The 26,800-nt window shown below is 34.9% G+C and overlaps 1 protein-coding gene across 5 annotated transcripts in view; it reads left to right on the forward strand.

Annotated features, from left to right (window-relative positions):
* CEP170 (centrosomal protein 170) overlaps positions 1-26,800 on the forward strand; it is a 104,765-nt gene that overhangs the window by 18,045 nt on the left and 59,920 nt on the right. For all 5 annotated transcript variants that reach the window (XM_087775476.1, XM_087775477.1, XM_087775479.1 and 2 more), the window contains exons 2-7: positions 5,781-5,926; positions 10,625-10,714; positions 16,438-16,516; positions 16,813-16,871; positions 16,982-17,144; positions 19,318-19,452. In XM_087775476.1, the coding sequence (XP_087631602.1) occupies positions 5,822-5,926; positions 10,625-10,714; positions 16,438-16,516; positions 16,813-16,871; positions 16,982-17,144; positions 19,318-19,452 (631 nt within the window). In that variant the 5' untranslated portion in view covers positions 5,781-5,821. The remainder of the gene's footprint in view (positions 1-5,780; positions 5,927-10,624; positions 10,715-16,437; positions 16,517-16,812; positions 16,872-16,981; positions 17,145-19,317; positions 19,453-26,800) is intronic.

Here is a 26,800-nt window from a genome sequence, read left to right on the forward strand (position 1 = left end):
TGGTCAGTTTTCCTAAGTATGCGAGCTCATCTTCTCTGGGGGATGTTGATGAAGATTTTCGATGCTTTTAAGTGTAATTTACCTTATTTATGCTTCTATTGATTTTTATTAAGTTTTTTTACAGCCTTTAAGGGTATATTTTTATTAACCGTTATGGATATTGTTATGACATTAACCTAAGCCTCAAAGTGAAGAGTATTGTCACTTGACAGCTTGATCCAACTTGACTTGACCAGAGTGTTACTTGGGTAGTGTCTTTTCACTGTGCTAAACTTTTACAGCTGTATCCCATGTTGCTTGGCAAGCAATGGCCAACACTGAGGTTTTCTTGTTTCCCTTTGTGAAGTACATGGTGAATTCAGAAGGTCCATAAATTCTTCCAAGAAATATTTTTATTGATCATTAGCCTAAACCGCTTTAATTTAGATGGCTATTTATTTAAGGGTTTTGAGGAGCAACATTGCACGCTACTGTGGCATGAAGGATGGCTTATGTAGATAGAATTCTAGTTGCCAATGAAAGGTTCTTCATCCATGCATCTTTCCCGCTCCCTACCCTCGCCCTCGCCACCCCGCACAAGATACTCACTTTATTAATAAATTCACTTGATGGACTAGCCCTAGGAATTGGTGAGAATAGGTTCAGCCAGGAGGCTGTGGTCTCTGGAGCCGTTTGTTTCCCTTTCTGGGATGACAGCAATGTGAGTAGTGAAAGAAGCAGGGGATTATGAAAGCACCGAAGATAGTTTCATGACTAAAACACTTAGAAGCTACCCTAGAGTATGAATTATTTTCTTGTATTTATAGTCCCTATGATGGCAGATGAGCCATCTACCCGTACTTTGGAAAGGTGGTCTTAATTTTCTAGCCACCCTACATGTGGCTTTAATCTTACTTGCAAAAGAATTAGGCATTCAGTGTTGTAACAGAAATAAGTGAGACCATTCAAACACCTATAGTGTTGCATAAAACTAGGTACTTTAAGAAGAAATGCTGCTGGTTTTGGAACTTAAATACTCAAGATTAAGATAGTTTAGTGTTAAAAAGTGCTCTCTACAGTTCTCCATTTAAAATGAACCCTTTATAGAGATTTTGTGGAGATTTTACCGTATTAATGAATTTCTCATGCTGTGGTGATGAGCATGGCAGATAAAGTCAGTAGGAAGTTAATAATTCACAAAAGGTTTTTAGTGATGTGCAGTAAGTAAGGCACAGGCTAATCAATGAGGAGAGGAGAAAAAAATACTGATTAATTGACTGTTAAGCTTTTTGTTTTAACCTGAATAAGGTAGAGGTCCTGGTTGAAATTTGATGTGGTGATATAGTTAAAGGTTATCTTCTAATGCATATATGTGAGTAGGTTAATTATGATTGCACGTGGAACGCTGCTTGTGATACTGCCCTACTTCAGAGTATTTTACGGAGTAGACAATATTATTGTGGTGGTTTCCACTTACAACTTCCTGGATTTCAATCAGTTATCTTTATAGATTACTTTTCAATATCAGTTTTATATTGATACAGTAATCTTCTCAGGATTGGAATTACCTTCACTTTGCTCTTTTCTTTCTACAGCATAGACTTCTCTGTTTCAGTTGAAAATAGAACAGCTGGCACTAGTATCCTTAATTACATTGGATAGTCAATAAAGCAGTCATGGTAGGCACTTCTCCAGCAGGCATTGTTTGCTGACAGCATTTCTTTGTGACTTGGAAATCAGCTTCAACTTCAGGTCTTCTCCAGTCATTAGTGGCTCTCCTTTAAGCAGCTGGGAACAGGAACTTATAAGGGCAAATCATGGGCAACATAGGGCTTCCAGCTTTGTCAGTACTGTGTCTCAGCTTGATGCAGTTTTTTAAAATGTTATTTTAAAATATTCTTAAATAAAATCTGTTGTACAGTAATAGGATAATTGTGTACCATTAAAATTACACTATTTTCAGTCTTAATATGGAGGACCGCGGTGCTTAAGTCAGAATTTCAGGCATATGTTAGGGTTAGATTAAATTTTACACATAGCTTTTTGTTTCTCTGTAGGATCGGCGTCTCAGTGCTTGCTAATAGTTTAGTTGGAGAAAACAGTTGGCTGTTTTCAGTTGCAGGCAAATAAAAAATGTAGACTGTAGATTGCTCAAATATGAGATTATTACAGGTTTTTGCTTACAAGAACATTACTGTATCAAAACTATGATCTTGGCAGTGTTTCTCTAGACATATCTGAAATTGGTTACACCCATCTTTTGGCTGCGTAATGCAGGGCTTTAGTTTGTAGGACTGAATTATATTTACAGGGATGATGCAGCCAATTTCCGTGTTGCTGCATCATCTGTTTCAAATGACTTATTACCCGTGTGTTCATTCTTACACACTGGTTACTGCCTTTTGAAATTCATAGTCCTTCGCCATAAAATGCTGTTTCTTCTGCAGAGAAGGAAACATTTTGCAGTTGCAATAGATGTCTCAGCAACTGACTTCCAGGTATCTAGAATGAAGTATTGCTTTGAATGATCAAGCCTTAATGATGAAATGTTTACCAGTTTGTTTAAAGATTACAACACAATACTGCCATGTTAGGAAAGACTAATAAAACAAAATGTTTCAATAAAGCATTTAAGATTAATTTTTCTATGGAAGAAATCATAATATTTTTTGTAAATACTTCATCTGAAAAGTGTCGTCTGTACTGGAGTAAGACAGGTCCATCTGGGCCAGTATCCTGTTCCCCATAAGCAAAGGCTAGGTAAGGAAGAGAGGTTATTAACTAGGATGATACCAAGTGAAACCTCACTAGAGCACACTCCCAGCCTCTCAAAATGCACAGTGTGTGAAGTTCCTGAGCTATGTGGGGTCATTGCATTTAATAGGTGTGATGATTTTTCTCTTCCATGAATGCTTATTGCTATTTGAACCCAGTGTAACCTTTTAGTATCCATAACATTTCATTGCAACAATTATCATGACCTAAATTTACACTGTGCAAAAGAGCCACTTCTGATGATGATTTTGCACCTGTCATATAGTAATTTAATTTGATATCTCCTAGACAGTGAACAATCTTTCATCCTTGTATTGTTTAGAATACTAAAGTCAGAGTTCTTAATACAGCAGTGTATTAAAAATATTGTTAGTGTTCATGAAGTTTTCAAGGTGCAATGTAATTGTCCATATACTGTCTATATAACTAATAAGTGTGCAGTTTCGTTTCATTTTTTTAACACACTTTTTTGTTCTGATACTAAGTAACTGTTGCTACTGTATCCTGTTTTCAGCCAGTTTTGCTATGCAGAATTTCAGCATAGCTTTGATCAAAGGCATTGGTTTATTCTAAAGAATACTTTACAATAAGATATGTATCTAGGTTGATGATTCGTTCACGGTTGAGACAGCACTGTTTGAAAAGAACAACATTATTAACTTCGATAGAAATGGTGATGGGCTTTTAACTACAAATGTGCTGCCAAGCTGTGTGGCAATGATTGCTCTGTATAACACATTTTATAAAGTTATTTCAGATAGCTTAATTTAATGTGTTTGTTGTCAGGCTTTATCATTTGTGGGAGGTTTGGCATTTGTTTGTTTTTTTTTTTCCCTAGATCAGTAGTTGTTGGCCTACTTGTCTGTTTTATAAATAAAAATAGTTTTTCTCCTTTATTGACAGTCTACCTATGTGAACTAAGACATAGTATTTGACCAAGAATTTTTTCAAAGAGTTTATATCTTTTTGGAGGTTTTCATATGAATTTCCAATTAGAGCAGGAGGGCCAAATGGTGTAAACGTTATGATAAGCAGATGGGAGATTTAAAAGGCAGTAAAATATAAATGGAATGAAGACCTTTGATATTGAACAGTATGCTTGCTGTCAGACATCCGTTTAATTTACTTGTTAAAAGCTGGAACCTAAGCTGGCCATTTTTGATTCTTCCTTTTCCTTTCTTAAAAGGAATGAGAAAATGTCATTTGATTGACCTAGTTTATCTGCTAGTTTTAAACTAGGTTAAATTAAAAATACAAATGCTAATTTCCTTCAAAGGTTCTGAATAAACTGTTTTAATTATCAAAACACTTATTTGGTAACTAGATGTCTTTAAATTTGATTTCAGCAAGTTATTATTGTAGATTTAATTTGTAATCTTCATATTTTCTATGAATAAAGTGTAAAGTATAATAGAGATGCTGCATCACTTCTGTTGATTTGGAGAACGTGAAGTGGACATAATTTTCATTTGAAGCATGTGCTGTGATACAGCTGTGGAAAGATAACCCTATTGTAGGTATCACTGTGTAAGAGAACACTTTGTTGCAATGAATATTTACTTTTTTATTAAGTAAATCTTTAGCACATTAAATCTTTCTAATTTCTTCCATTTGAATTGCATGATTTTTTTTTTTTAACAGAGTTGACAGCTCTGCTGGTTCATTTTAGCACCTGCCATGGTATGCTTTTGACTTACTGTTTCATAAAGGTCTGTTTTGTCATTTTCAGGTGCAGTTTTGACCTAACTCAGTCCTCTTTATAACTTTTCATAATTTGCGGTGTCTCTCCTTGATTGTAGTTTGCCTAACAGGGCAGTTCTGGCATTGTCGTCTTACTCAGTGCTTACATGTTAGTCTTGGTTTTGAGAACCTCGCTGCATTCTTGTTATTACGCAGATTATGCTCAAGTCTGCTATGGGCTTATGTCTACTTCCAGTACATTTGCTACCCTTGCATAATTCCACTAAATGACATATAAATAAAAGAGAAGAGAAATGCCAGCTATTTGGTACTGAGAGGAATGCAGACTGGTTGCTTTTTATTTTCTTTAGCTTCTCTTTTAGTGAATACAGAGTGGTAACGAATGAATGAAATGATTGCTTTAGCTTGCTTTTTCTTAAAGAGAGATCTGGAATACTTCTTAAAGGCTTTTCCAAGTATCAACCGTTTAATTACTCTGGAGAGTGCTTTTAATCATATTTTTGTCTGGTGTCAAGTAGGCCGTATTATGTGAAGAAGTTTTCCATAAAATATTTTATCCAGTTTTCAAGTTTTGTTTTCTTTTGTATTTTATGACATTTTAAATAGCTGTGGGTTTTTTTTTGGGTTTTTTTGTTTTTTTTTTTCTGTGTAAGTATGTAGTAAGTCACATTGTTTAGTGGAAAATTAAGGTTTAGCTTTGAAGGAACACTGCTTTCAGTTTTATTACTTATAAACAACTTCTAAATTGTTCATTTTGCTCTGCTTTGTTTACAATCCTAAATGTACACTGTTAAATTTCCAAAATATAAGTTCTATTGAGAAATCTAACATTAAATAAGAAGCAAAACTTCCTTTAATTTAAGCTTTCACTTGGTGCTGTACAGAGGAACTGAGCTTAAAACCAAATGAGGTAGTTCTTTTTCGCAGGAAAATGTAATGACACACATGCAAGTTACTTGCTGTATTTTGTGAACATTTGCCACGTTGTTTATTGGTTGTGATAGTGAAGCATTAATGTAGCAATTATCTTGATAATAAGCGGTCAAATGTTAAAAGCTTTCTGACAACTTGACATATGACTTTGGCATTAACTAGCTGCTTGTTCATTTTGAAGAAGCTTACCTCCGATTAAATCTGCCTAGTTGCATGAAGCCTCAGACTATGTAAATCTGGAGCCTGTCACTTCCTGTGATTGCTGGATTCGGTACATGCTATTGAGAATGCTGTATTTTGAGAGGCTTTTTATATTCTGCTCACGGTGTTTGCTAGGCAGGAACTGTAGCTAAAAATAACTAAAATGAATTTCTCTCTCTTTCTCGCTGCAGGATGACGTAGCTTTGCCAAGGATTTATCAGCTAAGCAGAAAATGAGCTTAACATCCTGGTTTTTGGTGAGCAGTGGAGGCACCCGCCATAGGCTGCCACGAGAAATGATTTTTGTTGGAAGAGATGACTGTGAGCTGATGTTACAGGTAATTGCATCAGCCTTCCATGTGCAACTGCTCAGATCATGAACTTCATGCGCCAGTTTTATATTCCTTTTGAAAATTAAATTCCCCATTGTTGGGAAGCGATGGTTTCGATTAATCTTTTGTGTTCATAGAAACAGTTAGTTTAAATATATTGCCATCAATCATACAGTTACTGTCGAAGTGCAGAGGATCACATTTTCTTCATATAAATCACATACAGAATGCAAGAATAGAAGATGAAATAAATTTTTGCAGTATGATCAGTAAAGCAAGTAGACTGTGTACTCCATAAAATGTGATAATGCTAAGTGCACTGGATGCTTTTGAAAAGAGCTTTCTTTTTTCTGCAACTTGCAATCTAATTTAGTTACATGATTTGATGTAACTCTATATCCATGTCCTGATCTTGTTGTACAAAGGCAAATGAAATTAGTAGAGAAGAGTATTTCTCTATCTCTAAGGAAGTTGAATGACTCAATCTCAGTAATGGCTTCAGTGGAACTGTAAAAATACAAGACTTAGCCAAAATAGTTTGAGGCTTCAGTAGCTTCCTCAACTTTAAGGATCACTATGTGGAACTCTTAGAGATGTGTGACTGTGTTGTTATGTAGCCATATTGCATTCACTTTCCCCTATCAAAGCCGTAGTCCTTTGAGCTGCTGCTTTCTAGGGTATATATATATATTTGAATGGTTAATGGTAATATTTTGGGAGTTTCTTCTTGAATTCTCGTCTTTGGTTGCTGCAGAACTCTTAAGAGAATTGAACTTCAAAACTACTATTCTCAACCCTTCATATCATTCAGTAAAATATTTTATTTTGGATTTTTTGTTCCCAAGAGTTGCGTATGCAGCCATTAATGGCCAAATTAGAATCTCATTTGCAAATGAAGTGCCTAGAAATCCATTTTTATGTATAATAATCAGAATGTAGTATCTCTAGTAAACTGCATTTGGCTCTCAACCTCAGAAGGCATCCAAAGTTTTTATTGGTGATGGAGATACTTTGTCCTGTCAGAAAGTAGTTGAAAATATGCTTAGCTTCTCTTTAAAGACAGGCAGTATGATGTCTTGGTGATTTATGAGGGAAGTATTAAAAAAAACCCAAACAAAGAACCAAACAAACACAACAAAACCCCAACACCCAAAACCAAAAGAAAAGCAACCAAAAAACCCCACCCCGTTGGTTCCTGCCCAGAAGGTTATAATCAAAAAATGCTTTTATTTTACCACTAGCTTGTTGTGATGGGTTGTTGTCTCTGAATAAGGGAGACTTTTCTTCCTCTTCTCTTCCCTATGCCATCTCCTGTCCATGATTGATCTGAATGAAGATGAATACTCAAGCATTTATTATTTTGTGTTGCAAAACTTCAGTCATCATCACCTTCAAAAGTAGCTGCCTCTTTGATTAATATTGTGAACAGATTCCAGTAATTTATAAATGTTATTTGTTGTGTATTGACTTCAGAGGCAGTAAAAAGAATCAAGGGGGCTGGTGATTTTCAAGAATATTCTCTTTAGCTTGCTGTTATGTTAGGTCTACATGCCAGCATGACTGTAACACCACATACTGCTGAAGGGGGAGGAACCACCAAAAGAGAAGCTAATAATGTGTTCTTGTTCTGTATGTGTAGCTCTTTGTGTAGGACCTTCCTTTCCACTCCGGACAACTTGGTTGTTCTCTTACTGCAAAGCATGTGGACAATGCATGATAAAGAAAGCAGAATTTAATGCTTTTATTCATAATCTCTTGACAGAAAACATGTTATAAAAGCCTTATTAAAAAGCATTTCAACTCTGCTGCATGCTTGGTAGAATTAGACCTCAGATCTGTACCTAACCACTGTTCTTCTAACAGAGGTTTTCTTCCTGTCTGGTAATACCGATTTGTTTTAACTGGGTGATTTTGTAAATATGCTCAAACATAGTGTGCAGTCTTTGTATTTAGCTAGCTGCTCCAATGCATCATCCTGCTTGTGGATAAATACCGCATTTTCCCCCTCTCTCACCATTTTAGAAAATTTCTTTCACCAGTTTAGAAAACTTTTTGAATCTTGATGGGGGAATCATCTCCAAGGTGAAAAATTCTACTTTATTCATAATATGAAAATTATTTCCAAAGAAGAATACTCTTTACTTTCTCTATTCTGAACATTTTCTTAGCAGTCTGAATTGGATTGAAGAGTCTTTGTCTAAAATAATGCTAGTTACAAATTTATTTTAATTCAGGATGAAGTTTTCCTGTTTTATATTCATACAGCTCTTAGCACAGTTATTCTGTGTCTTTTATGATTTCTGCAGTCATATATAAATCTTTGTACTGGGTCTGCCTGGGATGGAGTTAATTTTCTTTAGAGAAGCCTTTATGATACTATGTTTTGGAGTTGTGACCAAAACACTGTTGATAACACACCAATATTTTAGCTGTTGCTGAACAGTGTGTGCACAGTTTCAAGACATTCTCTCTTTCTCACTCTGTTCCTCCTACACACACATGGCTATGTTGGGTGTGCACAAGAAGTTGAGAGGGAACACGTCAGGACAGCTGACCCAAACTGACCAAAGGGATATTCCGTGCCATATAATGTCATGCTCGGCAATAAAAAATGAGGGATGGGGCTTTGGGGAAGGTAACAGCTGCTCAAAGACTGGCTGGGCATTGGTCTGCTTGTGGGAGGTGGTGAGTGATTGCATTTGCATCACTTGATTTGTTTTATTTCTTCTTTCTTCTTCCTCTTTCCTTCGCTGCTTAAACTATCTTTAACTTGACCCATGAGTTTTTGTACTTTTGCTCTTCCTGTTCTCCTCCCCATCCCACTGGGGCAGGGGGGAGGGAGTGAGCAGCTGTGTGGTGCTTAGCCGCCAGCCAGGGCACCACAGTCTTATAAAAAGTAATTTTGATAGTACTTAAATTTGAATGGAAGGCTGCAATAGCAAATCAGAAGGAAAAATGGCATTTGAAAGATTTGCACAGTCTTTGCACCTGTAAGGATTGTCTGCAATGAATAAAAATGTGTCCATTTATATGCAGGTAATCTGTGCCTGAGGAGGACCTTAATGTTCTGCACAATTTCAGGTGTTTCTCTAAAAGTCACAGGCTTGAGTAATTGTTCTTACCATTTTGGAAGATGTGACAAAATATCACGAAGCTTTAAGGATCTTTTGGGTCATTTCTATTTTAACTTATTTTTAATAGGAAGTAGCACATAAAGATAATTAAATAATTGTTTACTAATGCAGTTTGTATTTGAATAACATATTTGAAAGAAGTTCAGAAATTTTCCCATAACCTAGGTAAAGATAGGGTAATTCTTGTGCTTGCATTTTTGCATCACTTGAGCGTGGAAAAGTGTAATCTCTGCTTGACATTGTAGGCTCAGCAGAACACTCACATCAGTGAATTTGATTTTACTGAGATAGCTTATTTTCACTTGAAGAAAGGTTACTAAGTTAGTAGAAAATGAACTATACTGGTATATCTTCACCTACCATTAAGAACACTTAACTGATGTAGTATGCTAGTGCAGCTTTTATTGGCATGCACCTTGTTGTTCATTTGTCTGTCTTTTCCTTAACTCTCCCCTCCCCTTTTATATCCTGATCCCCCTTCTATACACCTCAAGACTGCAGAGCAAATTGGCTCAAATGAAAAGTCTAAAAATAATGTAGTAAGTATAAGCAGAAGAGGACTGATTCCGCTTCTTTGAGGAGAAAGCGAAGCGGTCAGAAGATGCCATGGAAAGGAAGAATAAGGAAATAAATTGAAAAGAAGGAAGGAAAATAATATTAGCAAGTCTTGAGAAATCAAGAAGGAATGAGATGATAAACATGACATTCTGAGAGGAGAAAACGTTTCCTTAGGAGCCATGATTGCATGGTCTGATGCCTCGAACTGGCTAATGCAGTGATAACCTGGGACTCCTAAAACTGACAGGCTGCAGGTGCTGGTACAGAAATTAGCACAGGAGTCTTGAGCATAAATTTACCATTCCCAGTGCTATATAGTTGTGAACAATGAGTTGAGTAGCAAGGGGAAATAGTAACAAGGATTGTTCCTGATCTATGGGTTGACATTTGGATGTGAAATAAAGAATTAATTAAATAAATAAATGCTGAAGTGGGAATAATAATTCAGGAGCCACTCAGACATTTAGTGAAGAGGCTATAGCTAATTTGTTTGGGAAACTGAGATCAAGGAGAAACAATTTCAATGCTTGTATACTATGGTAAGTATCCCAGGCAGCATAATGGAAGATTTACTGATGCATGACAGGAAACGGTGCGTTTCAGAGAGAACAGCAATACTACAGAATCATATTTGTGTTTTGAAAGATGCATGTAGTTAAGGAGAGAGAGAGAGAAATAAAGGTGAAGTTGATGATGTTGGGTTAAACATCAGTGATACTGTGATGAACTGAAAAAAATTATTTTTGGATAAGATATGGCTGGATCTGACTTATAATCACATTTGGGGAAACATTAAGAAAATAATTCTTCTGAATTTATTTTAGGATTCTGCACCTGGAGCCAGAGTTGGGATTGAGTTTTTTCATATGTGGGACTAATTTTTTTATATAATTTGAATAAATGTGCTATGTAGAAAGAAAATAATCATGCTACTTGAAGAAATAGCCATTAATGCTATCTTGATGTGTTTTTGACATATCTTATTTGGTATATTTTTTTATGTATATTTTAGTCACGAAGCGTGGACAAGCAACATGCTGTACTTAACTATGATGCCTCTACGGATGAACACTTGGTGAAGGATCTGGGCAGCTTGAATGGGGTAAGTTAACATCAGAAATGTATAGCTCCCCATAGTCTTTTGTATGTTTGTTTGGTTTGGGTTTTTTTGAGCAAAGAGAGTATGACTTAACAAGTGTACATTAGTATCTTTTTAATGCAAGATTGGAAATGGGGGAACATTTGAAAAGAAAATGTAGGTTTTTGCAGGGGTGTTCCATTGCACATTATTTAAAGGGCTGCAGTAAATTCCATCAATAAGAGGGCCTTGGCAGTAGGGAAAAAGTCAAAAGAATAAAAAAGAATATGTTAGTCTTCTGTATTTCAGAAATGTAGAAAAAAAAATCTTGATTATACTGTAAAAAAAAAAATTTCAATCTCTAAAATGTCTGGTTAAGAAATGGATTTTTATTTCATATGCTATTGCTTTTTTTCTCTTTTTAATACAAAAAGAATGTTAAACTGTACTTCATGTGTGAAAAAAAATCAAATAACCATGTTGTATGTAAACCTATTTAACTAATTCTATATTTGCATTTAGTTTTTCAGTATCCTTTTTATCAAAATGTTTATGAATAATGTGTAAGTGTCAACAAACTAATAGGAAAAATGCAGTTAGCAAAATAAAGTTTCATATGACAATTTGCATTTTAAGGCTTTTCTAGGAATTACGTGTACAATATTCTAGGTGAGCTTCACCTTTTGTAAATGTTCTGAATATTTTAATAGATTATTGAAAACTTACTATGTCATATTTTTGTAGCCCTTTAGATACTTCTTTACGAGCTGTTTGTACATGCTAGTTATGGTTGTTATTTTGTATAACTTTAAATGTTTGGCTGTGTCGTGAATGTGTACAGAATAAAATAATGAGTTCATCTGTGATTGCTTATTTGAATTAATATTTAGAAAGCTATTGGTAGTGAATAGCTTTGTCAAATGTTTAAAAGAACTAGAAGATGAAGGAAAAGTCTCAAGTTACTGCCTGTTAGCATTGATGTAGGTTTTGGTGTTTGATCTTGAAGTGCATTTCAAAATAAAAACCCTGTTAGTCTGTCTCTATTAGCTTTTCTGTATTTTAAGGTAACTAACTCAGCCTTCCAACGAGTCAGGGTCTCAATTCCCTATGAAACCAGTGTAACCTGAGGGGTTATATCCTTTGAACAGTTGTAGATGTATAAGTACTTTGCTCCTTAAATATTTAGTATACCTCTGTATTTTGAAAGTCAGTGCACTGTTTCAAGGCAGTGATCAAAAATTAATTCAGCACATAGTAATTTTTTGCTGAGCCATTTGATTTTATTCCCTAATTCTGTTACTCCTGTAGTCAATAGCCATACCTTGAGATTTTCATTGCAGTGTCACAAAACTTGAATTTAACAAAAATATGTGTTAAAAGGCTTTCATTCAAGTCCTTTCTTTGCCTCTGATAAAGAGCTTTCAGTTATTTGCTTTGCTTGATGTGATTCATTCTCAGGTTTGAGTTGTCCATTGCTCTATATCTGTTTACTCAGAGACATCAAAGGAACTCTTTTCTTCCCACAGTTTTGGGACAGGGAATATTAGGTCTTAGGAGTTCAGTCCTTGCTCTTTGTCTTCTCAGTGCTTCCCTTACTGTCTCTTTCCAACTATGCTTCTCTTACATACCTCTACCTACCTAGTTTCAGGCCAAAAGAGGAAACACATAATTTTGTAACACTGTGCTTAATTGTGTAGCAGAACAATATATGGAATGCCTCTGTACCATGAGGTGAACTAATAACTAGGTAATAATTCTTTTAGCCTAGCTACTATTTCCACTGAGAACACCACCTCCCTAACAGCCAAGTCCCTCTTTTAGTGCCTCATCAGCTTCTGCCCATTCTTATTTTGCTTGCTTCATCAAGAGCAAACATTTATTTTGGGTCTCCACAGTTAGTCCCATTTCTTTGGAGAACATATGTATACTTTTCATAGTATACAGGACTGTTCCATTCCTGGTGTAATGCACTTTAACCACTCAAGATAATTCAGAGCTTAAGGGGAGATGTCTACTACCAATACACAGGGCTTTTCTTTTGAGTTTTAGGAGTCTCAAATACTTTCACTAGATGAACTGTAATTGCACCTGATGCCTTAATGCCTGAATATTCTTATCTGTGTATGGTTGATTCACACTCAATTCAGTAAAAAGGTTACAGCAGTCTTCATCCTGGACTTTGTACATCTATATTTGAAAATAAAGCAAAAGTAAATTTTAATCAGATTTACGTGATGTAAAGTTTTATTTCTAATAATCTATCGTGACGACTCTTGATCATTCCTGCTTATCTTTTATTTCATACAAAAAAGATTAAGGAATTTCTTTTTTTTGAAGAAAATGTGTACAGTTGCTAAGATATAATCTGTTATTTCACCAATATCAGCAGAATTGAACTGTCTTTTCTCCTTTGACATGTTACCTCAAAAACATACCAGAATGGTATGGTTTCTAGTATGTTTGTACCAGAAAAACTATCAAACATTCATGGCCCTGTTGAATAACATTCTTCTCAGGGGTATTTACAGGATAGTGAAGTCCTTTCACACTGATGTTTTAGAAGTGAATTGCAAAATGCTCAGCAAACTTTGTGAAGGCTTAAAGAGAGTTGATTCTCACTGTTTGAAGAAAAAAGCTTTGGAAATCATGTGAATATATAAAAGTATGTATAGAGTGATTTAAAGGGGGGGGAAAGGATTCCTTATTTACATAGTAACTACCTTTTTCAAGCTAGTTTTGTCTTGCATCCCAAAGCCTGTGGTGGGATTATAAAACTCCAGTGGCAAAGCAACTGAGGCTTGGTTGTTGTATGCCATCAGTTCAGTCATGAGGATGCCTGTAGACTGCACACACTGTCTTCAGGGTTCTCTAAGTTGAGTATGCTGCATGCACATGAATTTCAGAACTCTGACCTGGGAGGAAAAATGCATGCATATATATATACATACATGTCTGCAAGGTGGCCTGAATTTTGGTGATACAGTAAAATTTAAGCTGCCTTGAGGATATTCTTCACGTGGGTTTTTGCTTTGGACTCTCACAATGTTAAAGTGGAATAAATATGCATTAAACACCCCTCGAAGTTTCATGCTTACAAACCAGTAAATAGTTGTACCTTTAATTCTTATTTTCATGGAAGATATTTTCTATGAAGTAAGCAAGCAATTTTTAAAATAATTAAATAAACATTATTTTCATTTAGAAAAAGAAAATAAAACAAAGGATCCCTTTATGGTTTTGGGGAAGGACATTGTTTCTTTCCAGACTTCATCTAAATCTAGTATTTAGATGAGCAACACAAGCATTCAAAAATTGAGATTCTTTGCTTACTTAATTATTCAAGTTCATTTTTTTTTATATGTATGTGCCCCTAACTTAAAAGTCCTTAAAAAATGGCAGATTTCAGCTGCTGCATTCCTTAGAAACGTGTACATGTTGTTGTAGAATTCTTAAGTTTGAAGTAGGATCATCCTGCTGTGATATTGAGTCCCCCAAACTGCCACCAGCCAATAATAAATGTGTTTCAGAAAGGCACCCTGGATATTTAATCTATCTGTAGTGTTAACATGTAGTTGTTATGAAAAGTCAAAATGAGCAAGAAGCTGTAAATTTTTTAAGGTATGGGAAATATTCAACTGATAAATAATTCATAAAATTATGCAACAGTCTCATACCAGCTAATCCATAAATATTTTACTTGCCTTGAATTTGCCCTAAATTAAGGCTTCATTTTGGATTTTAAAAGAAGATGAAGGAAGTAACACCAAGGAACAAGAGACTTTTCACATATAGCTGATTATTCATATTTCTTACAAGGAAGATGCTATATTCTTATAAGTCCAGATCGTACATTCTTTTCAGGTAAAAGGAGAGGGAAGATTTCAAGGAAACCAGGGGAGAATGTAGGGGAGAGGAGCTTAAAGTGTAGCTTCTTAATGCAGATTTGAATTGATCCTTAAGGAATAGTTTAAGGCAAGATGCTGTGCGGAAGTTTTTTGCCAGCTCACACAGTAGAAAGATTCTTCAAGGATGTGTAACTCTGAAAGAGTCTTAAATATTATGCAGTTACATTTACTATTTTCTTTGTAGCCTGATCTCTAGTTTGTGTAATCGAGAGCTTAATATTCTATTCTACTAGACAAAGCGTGTCTTCACCCGTTTATATTTCTTTGTCACTGAGTGAATTCAGAAGATACTGACACAATTTAGTTTTCTCTGAAGGTAACAAATTGAGTTTAAGAAACAATTCACTTTCACAGTTAGAGATTCAGCCCAATTTGGAGAGTACTAGGAGCAGTGGTATGACTCGGGCTGAGCAGAAGGGTCAGTTTGAGAGCTGTCATTGGGAGGTGGCAGGTTCTGGGAGAATTCTCTACCTGAAGGTTTAAGCATCCCCTCCAACAACAAAAGGGCAAGTTGTGAGAAGAACACTCTCAGGTCCTGATGCTCAGTCCTACCTTAGCATGTTAGCATCCTTGGTTTCTGGTATCTGAAGTCACCACATGCAGCTTCAAGTCTTGCTGATGTTAGTAACCTGGGCAATTTGCTTGATGCTGACAGCCTACCTTCATAAGACTAAATTGGTCTTTAAAGCTGCAGAATAGCTCCAGTGAAGGAATAAAATTTTCCCCAGTTCTTACAAGGGCTTATGTCTGTTTTATGTAGGTGACTTTCTAGAATTTTTTTAGGTCTTGAATAATCTAACTTCAAGCTCTATTTATGTTCATTTAATTTTTTTTTCCCCCAGAGATTAAATGTTTTCCAGCTTTTCCAAATTACATCTCTGAGATCCATTTTGACTTGAATGTGTATTATTCTTCCTCCTTGCTGCCTCTGTAATTAGTCATTGTATATATCTCGGGCTCTCTTGAAATTTATGCCAGCATGTTTTTGCAAATTCCTTGTTATTTTTCACTGTTAGGTTTAATCCAGACCTTGAAATCGGAGTGATTGGTAATCTGTACTGCCTCTAACAGCCAACTGATATGGCTGGTGAAACTGGGCAAACTTTCAGGTACATAAATCCTTCTCCAAATCACTGAAAGCTTGTCTGATTTCTTCAACTATGTTTCCAACAGTGATTTCAAGGAGGAGAGGATTACTTATTGTACAGTAACTGAATTTTCAAAAGGTATCGTCAAGCCTACAGAATTTGCTCTGCTTTGCTGCTAGTTGGTATAGTGTTATTTCTGCTTATAAATGTTGGTCTACGTATTCTTTCAAGAGTCACAATATATCGAATTCTTTATCACTGCTATTTGGAGTTACTTGGATGCACTAACTTGGTCCATTTTTCCTTTAAGTCGTTTGACAATGTTTAGAAACGATAAGCTACCTCAGAACTCTCATATGCAATGTTAAATGCTGTACAAATGTGATGATAAATCAGTTCTGACAGCTAATTGGGATTGAAAAAGCAAACTGCAAGAAAAATAATGTGTGCAGGTGCCAATTTGAGGGAACATTAATCAACAATTCAGTAAATACTGCTAACAAGATTAAACTTGTAAGAAACTTTTCAAGGCCAGTGTGATGTCAGCAGCCTGGTTAATGTCTGGTGTTTAACCTTTCTTTTGAAATATTTTGTGAAGCAGGTGGCAATTTGAGCTTCTAGTGTAATTCCCTGGTGAATAACTAGTAGAAAATTTGCGGTGCTGAAAACTTTCTTATAAAATTAGTTAAATGATTTGTCATTTTATTATTTTGGAATTAACAGTATCTGTTTCTGTCCTCATTTGTTTCTGTAGACGTTTGTGAATGATGTGAGGATTCCAGAACAGACATACATCACTCTGAAGTTAGAAGATAAATTGAGATTTGGATATGATATCCTTGTCATAAAAATGCACAATGCTCTGACAGACTTTTCTTGCTAAAAGTATGGTTGTGTTAAATGAAGGGTTCTCATACTATTTGAGAAGCAACTTTGAAACTACTAAATGAAAAAAGAAAAGAGAACTTGTATTGTTGCAACATTAAGGTATCTACTGAATGTCCTATTAACATATTTGTAGAACAAGTGTCACCATTCCGATGGCAGAATAGGCTGCAGAACTGTTGCTTTTCTGTAACACTCTGGTGAATCCCGAAATCTTTCCAGTATTTTCCTTAGCATTTCCTACATACTAATCTTTTTACTGTCGTCAGGGGAGAGATGAGAGTCCCTGAAGAAGCACTTAAGGTACCAATGTGCAGTTCCTAGATATTCTTCTGTCATTGTGTAGTTTATTGGTATCACAGGGTTTTTTTCACTCTTTGAGGGTGTTTTTTTCTCTGTCTAATGTCATGTAGCATGAAAAATTCACAAGCCAACTCCAGTTATCCCAAAAATCTTCGGAGGCAGAAGGGTCAAAGCAAACCAGCTCCAAAAGCTCAGAGTCCAAGGTAACAGACTCCACAGCTGAAATGCACCACAAAACTCCAGAAGCGCTGAAATCTGAAGAGAAATCAATGGGTAAGGTTTATTTTTGCTGCAGAAGCACACAAACTTGGAAAGGGTATTTATTTGCTTTGCTAGGAGGCTTGTGAAATTATAGAGATAGTAAAAACTCCACATATGTGAAATTTTAAACATACTTTAAGTATAAATAATAACTTCGGGAATTGAATTGCTGCCTTTTTTACTGTAGTATCCACATGTTAAGAAAACTCATAAAGGAACATTTAATCAGCATTTATCAGATTTTTGCATTTCTCTTTCCCAGAATCACAGACTTACAGCATTTGTGGCAGGAAAGTGTGCTGTTTTTTGGAGTTCAAGTGAAAATATTTGTTTAGGAACAGTTTGTACTTTTTACTACCAGCATTGTCAACTGCTCCTTTTTTTTTTTTCTTTTCCTTTCTATTTAAACGAGTGGGGGGTTTGTTTATTTGTTTTATAGATACTAGCATTCATTGTTACATGCATCAGGATAGAACCTAAGTGTTCTATTGTAGTTTAAAAATTTGTAGAAACTGTAGCTTCGGTCTTGTTTCTACATCATCTTTCATATTTATGTAATGTGTCATGATGGCTCTGCTGCGGGTGTCTTAACTTCAGTGCGAGGCTTGCTAGAGTTTATTGTTCATCTTATAGTAACTTGCTGCATTACCTGTTACGACAGGAGATAACCACAAGAATGAGAAAGGAATCAGGTATTGTTGCTTCCTTAACATGGAACTGACTACGTCTGACTCCTTAGGTCAAGGCTGTACAGTTTTGTTTAGGTTTAGTCCATTCTTCTGGAAGACACACTTCAAAGAGTTGTCTTCTCCACATATAGGATTCTGTGGCATAGCTAATTAATCTGTTTGTTCTGTTGGCTGATCTAGCATGCTATTAAGGGTACGTAAAGCCTATCCAGTACTTCAGTGTTCCTATTCAGTATGGCTTTTCAGCATTCAGGTCCTCTTAAATTTTCATCAAGTGGCACAGTGGGGTTTTTTATCCTCATCTTCCATTTTTTTCTCTTCCAAAAATAACAGTCAAACTTAATGATAGGGATTTATATTTGAGTGCAACTCTCAAAAGCTTTTTGGGGATTGATTCTCTCACTGTTGCTGTATATATGCATAGCTGTTTACTATTGCTAATTCAGTGCACAAGCATCAGCCATCAAGTTTTTTGAAACAATTCAGTATTGACTAGAGTGTAAAGCTGTTGAAAAAAAGTAGTACTTAGTATCTTCAAATCATATTGAAACTTTTGGCATGGCTATGAAATTATGTATCATCTTGGGAATGACAGGGATTAAAACATTGAATAAAAATGTTGGAATTCATGATAGGCAAAGTAACAGACAAGCTACTAAGATGAATTTGAACAGATCATGTGATTTTATATAAGGACTGTTTGACCTATCTTCAGAACATCTGTATGATACTAGAACAGCTAAATCGCAGTAGGGTGAAGTATTTTTCCAAGAGATCCGGTCAAAACTAATCCAGTCAATTTATCATCAGGGTAGAAATCTGAATTATATCAGTGTGTTTTTTCTTATTTAATATTTATGTTTCAATGTGTTTTATCATATGTATACATCCTATATAAGAAATAGTGTTTTTAATTGTACTGTAATTAAACTATTGCCTTTTAAAAAACAAACAAACAAACAAAAAACAGAAGAAATGGTCGTGCTCAGTAATGTTTTATACAAGGTAACTTTCAGCACTCTGTAGTAGCTGTCAGCAATTTGGAACCTTGGCAACATGGCAAAATTTGATCAGTTTTTCATGCAGTGAGTTCAGATTTCATTGAAAGGTCAATGTGGGTAAAAGTGAGAATCTTCTCACAGAAATAGCAGTGGACAGCTTTTAGGAATGTACTGCCATGCTGATGACTTCAAACTGAAAGCAGAAAATAATGTTTACAGATATATCAGGGTAACAATAAGAGATGTCAGCTGCCTTTGCATAAACGTTTGTGCCAGAAGTTTTGATCAGGTCATTAGTAAGCTTTTATATTTAGAACCCGGATCAGTTATCCAGCCTCCAAGTTTGTTTTGTATTTCGGCAAATGCATGCAACCAATTCACTTCAGCTTCCAGGAGAAACGATCCAAGCAAATGACTCTCTCTTCATTTTATTTTAACCTAAATATAACAACTAAACAGAAAAGTAATTTCCTCTGCTTTGGGCTGATTTTATAGATCTTTCTGCCATGCCTCGTGGGACACCTTTGTATGGACAGCCAGCCTGGTGGGGTGATGATGAAACTGATGAAAAAAGTGGCTGTAAGCCAGATAGCAAGCATGAAGAAAAAACGCATGAGACAGGGGCTTCAGGTAAGTCTGTTGTCTTATTTTTGTCGTTTTTTTCTCTTTAGTAAAGTGCGTATATTCTTAACTAGGGAACTAAACAGGTATTAATGTTTGGAAGTTTCCTAGACAGTTTGCATAGATGAAAACCTATGAAAATTAAGGTAGTTTAAAAAATTTATTCTGTGAGACACTATGCATTTCCAAAGACCAATTTCGCATGTAATATATCTGTTTTCTAGTATATAATACAATTCGTTGTCAGGAAATATAGAAAATAATGTTACCTGAACCCATGTGTCTTATTTATCAATTTAATCAATATCTGTCACTTTATATGCTCAAAATTGGAGACTGCATAGGAATATTTTTTCAAAATAATTTCTGAAAATAAATGGTGCTGTACTATTTTTGTATTTGACTTTTAGCTATATAAGGTGATCTGTGCGAACATTCTCTCCTGTAATTCAATAATCCTGCATTAGTGGAAATTACATTTCTTAGTTCTTGTAGTAAAGATTTGCATAGTCTAAAGTTAAACTGGTAATGTTTATTTCTCCATAATACAGATTTTTTTTCTTTTTTTTAGTTAGCCTGTCTATACACAGTATGTATTGCCAAAACTTAAATCTCAGTGTCTATAATTAGGCTTCTAAATCTATCATCAGGCGCATAAATAAAGTGACTGCTATTCTAATAAAGAGAATAACCTTAAAACTTACTCAAGTTAGGACAAAATTGAACCATGTTTGTTTAGCTGTTTAGATAGCATTTAAGGCCCAACAGTTTTAGGTTTGGAGTTTTTTAAAGTACTTTAACTGGGGTGGGGATTTCTCTTTTCCTGTAGTAGTAGTAGTTGCCTTGGTGATCATGAATCCTATTTTGCAGGAATTGGAGTAAACTCTAGAAACATGTAAAATCAAACTAAACTAACGCTTCAGTGTAATGAAGTCAATGTTTTTGGAGTTAACTTTTTGCCATAGCCTTTAATGACCTTTTTCATATTAGTTTAAAGTTGTCACGACTCAGACAGTAAAGTAAGTCCCTTAAGATTTGGACTAGTAGAAAGAAACCAGGTGAAAACATTTCCACTGGGGACAGTTTTCATGCAATTTAAACAACCTTGTTGCATATAAAAGAATTTCTTCATAATGCAGTACAGTTACAGAGTGCTTTCTTATTTGGTTGGTTTTTTGGTGAAAAATTTCTCTACCGTACGGAGTGTGAGTAGAGTATGCTATTGTGTGCTCCTGTGGAGGCTTTTTAAGTATAGGTTTAATATCCTACATTAGTAATCTGTAACTCTACAGTTCAAATCTTGTCTAGAAATGTGTTCTTCAAATACTTCTAAGCATTCCTAAGAAATAAAAATTTTGTTCTAATGGCAGTAATAATGAGAGACAATGACTGTTAGATGTTGTTCCACTTCCATTTTTCTCAACAAAAAGGAAAAGCACATAAGTCATCAGTTAAAAAGAAAAAGAATTAAGTTCTTGCTTTCAAGTCTTGCCATTGATAGACTTGCTAGCCACATGATTCTCCTTGCTTTCCAGATTACAGGAAGCATTAGCTATTGGCTATGAAACCTGTGACTCTGTATCTTGCTGTATGTGCCAAAACAGGGATGGTAAAGTCTCTAGTATCTGTGTTTTTATTGCTTAGGTGCCAATGTCTGTAGCAAACTAATATGACAGAAATATTAATTCATTAAGCTTTTTATACTCGTGTGTATCTATCTACATTGTTTTAATTTAAAAAACGTGCACGTTATTTGACCTCATTAAATATAGGACTATTAAAAAGTAATATCCTGAAGTCTGTGGTTTTGGTGTCATGCCATTAACAAGGTATGACACAAGATTCCAGCGTCTATTTAGTAGCATGCCTATTCTTATTTTTTCATAATTGTAAATTGCTTTTTCAGAAGCAATATTGCATCAAATGGTTTGCACGCTCTGGTATTTATTTTACCAAGAGATTTTTCAGAAAGTAATCAGTGCTTCTGTCTTAGTTCCTGAGTTAAAAGAAAAATAAGATTCCAGCTTCCTCTCAAACTAATCAAGGAGGTGCAATCTGTTTCAGTAGTAGACAAAAATAAGTTTGTTCTAGACAGAACTTCAGTGATGGGGATATTTTTGCCATACTTTGCCTTAGTTAAGTCGTCGTAAGGTAAATGATGAATAGAGAAGATGGACTAATATGTTCTACCGTGTTTAACTGATCTTGTTTGTTTTCGAGAGATCTACACTATATATAGGGCCTGGAGCCTTCTTGGCAAAAACAACATTTCTTTTTTTTAAAATGTGTAACATATGTTAGAAATCCCTTTTGTTTATGTTGCTGTTGTTTAATCATTAATTTATCTCCTAAGAATAGAATTAATCTAAGTAGAGTGTAGGAATAGCTTCTGTTTCCTCAAACTGAAAGACTAATAAATCTGCAAGAATGGAATTCAGTTTGAATAAGCACATACTGAACAAAAGCTTATGTAAAATGTTATAGTAAGACACTGCCGGGGAAAAAACCAAAACCTGACATTTTTGCAAAACAATTTAATTTGGGAGGATGTGGAACTAAAATCCCATGTATAGACAAGTGATTTATTTATCTCGATCACTTAATCTCTGAGTAGACATTAGTTGTATGTTTTACTACTCTGGTTTTTGATTGTTGTAGATGTTTTTTAGTACTGTTGGCAGAGAGCCTGAGAAGACAGACCAGATAAGAGTTGACATTTGCCTCTATGGACACACTTCCTCAATCTCAGAACACTCGCTATGTGTAGAAGCATGCAGAAAAATATCCTGAATGTCTTCATACAATTATAAAATAAAGACAAGCTTTTGGGGCCCTTCTGGCCTACAGTTACATTCCATGAAAACATTAAGTTAATTTTCAACAAGTTAGTAAGTATTTTCTTCATGTGGTTAGGTTTTATAACATAGATGAATATAATGATTGGAAATCAATATAAAGAAACACTTTAATGAAAGGAAATGGGAAACTTCACAAGACTGTCATGTTTGGATATTTTTAAAATAAAAACAAACTTTTATTTAATAAAAAACATTCAAGATTGATGCAGTTACTTGTTCTTTCATGGGCTAAGTTATATTAAGTATTTAAAACACCAGTTTGGAACATGCTTCTTAATATAAACTGCCTACAAGTAAGTACATTACAGGTGAATTCATGTACATAAGTTCTTAAACTTGTTCAGTAACGCAAATTGATAAAGCCTGATATAATTTTAACAAATTAATCCTATGAAGAATCTTCTTCATGCTTTAATGAATTGGTACATGATTATTCACTGAATAGAAAGAAGGCATGAATTATAACAGATGGGGCAAGGTTTAATGAGGAGATTGAAATGGGAGATTTGTTTCTGCTAAGCCAACTATAGACAATTAGTCTTTACAGTCTCAAGTTAATAAGATTATTTCAATGTTACTGTCTTTCTATCACAACAGAAACTCACGAATGAAAATTATTTGCAAACAGAGCAGAATATCCTGGAAAACTTTAAAAAGAAAAAACATTTCTGCTTTTTTCAGACACGCATGTTGCTCTAATGTAATGATCCATAGATCTACTAGTCCGTATTAAAGTGAACAGTTGCATATACACCTATGGTGTGACTTTATCTATGCTGCAGCTGTTAAACTTACATGTTATTGGCGAGCTTACTGGGTGTATAATTATTACTATTGCCATGTGTTACACTCTTACTTCGTGGAAAACATGTAAGTACATTTTTATACAGGCTTTAAGAACCTGAAGTAGTTTTTTCCACTTGGCATGAAGTATTTTTTAATTCCAGCATTGTGTAACAATGTATCAGATTACACGTTCCTTACATTTAAAAAACTGTCATTTTAAGGTAAAGCAGACTGACTGTTATTTTGGAAATCCCAGTGTAATCAGTATGTGTAGGAGATTACACACACATGTTTAATCACTAGTATTAACTTTAAAGTTCCTAGAAGTTTGTAGAATTTTGCTGAGTCTTGGCCTGGAATACGTGCACCTACTGCATATGTAAGGCTTGTTTTGCAAAGCTATAGCAGTGAATGGGCATGGTACGTCGTGGCGAGCTTACAGAACTTTTTAGAGCCATCACAGCAATATACTTCAGTAAGATTAGTTTTGCACTTTTTTCACTTTAACACCTTTAAAGCATGCAGTTAAATGATTTATTGTGAGAGGTGGAGATTTCTATACACTACTATTTTATATTTTTAGTTAGAGCAATTTTGATATTATTTCATAGAACAGGTTATCAACATTAAAAGACAAAGATCTTCTTATTTAATACTAGGTGAATCATTACATGTATTTTTCACAATCTTTTCTTTAAATAAAAAATGAAAAATACGCTTCAGCCATAAAGCAAAAGAAGAACCTAGAAGGTAAGTGGGAAATGAAAAGTAGTAGTATGGAGAGAAGGAGAAAGAAAAAAAGAAATTGTTATGCTTTTGAAAGCACTAACTTCAGCTTCTTTTCATTAAAATATCATTGCACAGTACCAGATATAAACCTAACATATAAAAAAATTTTTGGGGTGTAGTGTAAATATGATATTTTGGCTGCTTCTTATACCTTCTGCAAATAAATATTTTGCTCCAGGTTTACAGATGTTTTTTCAATAAATGCTTTTTAAATTCCAGATAATTTTCTTTTACAAGATTTATTTTTAAAATTGTATTTTTAAGGCATAAAAAAAGAACATTTCTAGAAAATCTGAAGACTGCAAAATACTTCCTGAGGTTTCATCCTGTCTTTGCAGATGATAATATATGCATATACACAGGCGATTTCTTGCATATCTGATAGATTGTGTTGAATAGCACAGAACACCTATGACATTTCTTGTCCAGGCTGGCAAGTAACATTTTAAGATTCTGACTATTTGTGTGTGTAACAGATTAAGAAATAAAACTTTAAAAAGACCAAAAAAGTCCTAGAAAGTTTAATCAGTTCTGCTAATGTCACAAAGTCAGTGTTGCTTTTCTGATGATCATCTCTGAGATTATTCTAGTAAAGAATCTCCCTGAACGTCCATTTGGTTAAGCCTATGATTTCCCAAATATTACATAGTTTCCCTCTTAGCCTTTTCTAGACTCATTATTTCATTAATAGTCTCACTACACCTGTGTAGCAGCTACATTTAGCGCTTCCTTTCTTGCCTTGTAGAAGCTGTTGCGCAGTTGTCTTTTGTAGCTCGAGACCTCTGCAGATTGAGAGCTCCTTCTTTACAGATGCCCTTGTTCTTTTTCCACCCCTTTCCTTTGACTCTTGCCAGTTCAGAAATCCCTTCAGTTCCTGAAGAGATTGTAGTTCACAACCTGTCCGTCCCCTCGTTTTCCGAAAACACACTTTCAATTCCACACAGTTGCCTTTTTTGCTGTAAAGGTACTATGCTTGTTCTGTTTAAAAATTAAAGAGCTGTGATGACCACTAGCTTCAGTATTTGCTTGAGGGTTTTCTCTTAAAGCTATCTGTATTTAGTCTGATATATAATTTCCTTCATCTTGGCAGATGATTTTTTTATAATATGATTTCAAAGGTAAGGCTATTTTATAGATCACTCTTTGTAATATTTAGAAAGCTGTAAGGACTTGCGTGTAGAATTTGGGTGAAAAATTCCGAAGTGTGGTTTAGATCAGGATCTCTATTAATTTTTTGTTTCTTCATTGTTTTCAATTCCTTATTCTAATCAATTCTGATGTATTTAACTCTTCTAAAAACGCAAGTACTTGAGACTGAAAATAGGATTTTTAAGTAATTAAAATTAACTTGTGCTTGAGATGTTTTTCATTATATCATTTCTAAGAATTTTTCTAGTTTAGAAAAATTTACAAATGAGTTGTAGTTCCATTTCTCACTTCTTTTGATTAAACTCACTCTTTCATAATTTAGATTCAAGTGATATTATAGGATCTGTTTAATCAAAAATATTAGAATCAAATACTGTGCGTATCGTTATAGTATAAACAGTTGATTTCAAATGTTAAATTTGGTGCAAGCAAGTTTCACAGGGAAATTTTCTTTATCAAGTTGTCCATCAATGCTGACAAGCCAGCGTTATAGATCCCCTCATCCTAAGCCTGCCATACATCTGATGCAGTTTGGCTACAATCTTATACTTTTCAAAAGATGGTGATGAACCAGTTATTTCATATTTATTGAAAAATATTGTTTATTTTGTGGCCAGTAGATTGCTCTTCCTGGCCCAAAAGTATTTCTCAAAACATCCTATATTAGCCAGTCATCTTTTGAAGGAGCATTGAACACTAGATCTTGCTTAATTATTGGTTATAGGAGTTGCATGAAATTGTAGGCTTGAAGATCTGAATAGAACCATAGGGAAAAAAACAAGGTTCACATGAAGTGGCTCCCTGGTGGATTACTGTCCTGTTCAATGACAGTGTTGCATACTGTAAGGATCCTGGCTCTAGATTTGATCCTACTAGAGCTTGATCTATTCCAGCTTGTTAGCTGGATGAAACAAACAGAGAGTGATGGTAGTTTACCTAAAATCCAGTAGCTGCAAAGTGTGAGTTTTGTTTATTTCTGTACATTTTCTGTCTAAACATAGAAGCTTTTTTTAATGGCCTTTGCATCAGTAAAATAGATTCATTCTATCTTGTTTGTCTGCTGGCATAAGTGTTTTCAGGAAGGGGACTAGAAAGGCATGCCGTTTCCCAGGGAGGGGAGTGGTGAGTTGCTGTTGTAGTGCCTGAAAACTACCCCGCAGAGATGAAGTAGCTGACCATGCAGTGAAAAGCATTAGCTAGCTAGGGTATTCTTGGAATGCAACAGCACAATATAAAAACTGACTGAATTCTGAACATCTTTTGTGTTTGCAACAGCTACTTTTAGATAAAATAAATTAAAACCGCTGTGTTACTGCATCAGAGTTATTTTATGCTGTTGGTATACAAGCATGGCAATAATAAAGAATGTGTACTATTTTTGTTATCACTCTGTAACATCATTCTTTTTTCAACTTTTCCGGCTGTTATGCTGTCCCTTAATTAGTTCTATTTCTCAGTATCAAACTACCTTCCTTTTTTATTCTTTAATTTTTAACCTTTTCCTAAATCTTCGCAAGAAGCATGTGTTTGTGAAGAACAACGTAGGCGCATTATGCCATCCTGCATCCTTTACCCCTTAAACTCCTGAATCTAGTATAAATGTTTCTATTGCTACCTTGTTTCACACGCAAATATTAAGTGTCTCAGCTGATATAGTGTGGCTATTTTTAGTGCCAGAAATCTATTAATTGCCTTCTTATTCCTTTACTTGGCAACCTAAAATGATTTCTTAAACATCTTAGTATGGTTCGTGATAAATCACATAGGAACTATTC

Source organism: Nipponia nippon, unplaced genomic scaffold, assembly GCF_047370975.1.
Source record: "Nipponia nippon isolate SJK-2023a ecotype South Korea unplaced genomic scaffold, ASM4737097v1 scaffold_4, whole genome shotgun sequence".
Taxonomy (NCBI): Eukaryota; Metazoa; Chordata; class Aves; order Pelecaniformes; family Threskiornithidae; genus Nipponia; species Nipponia nippon.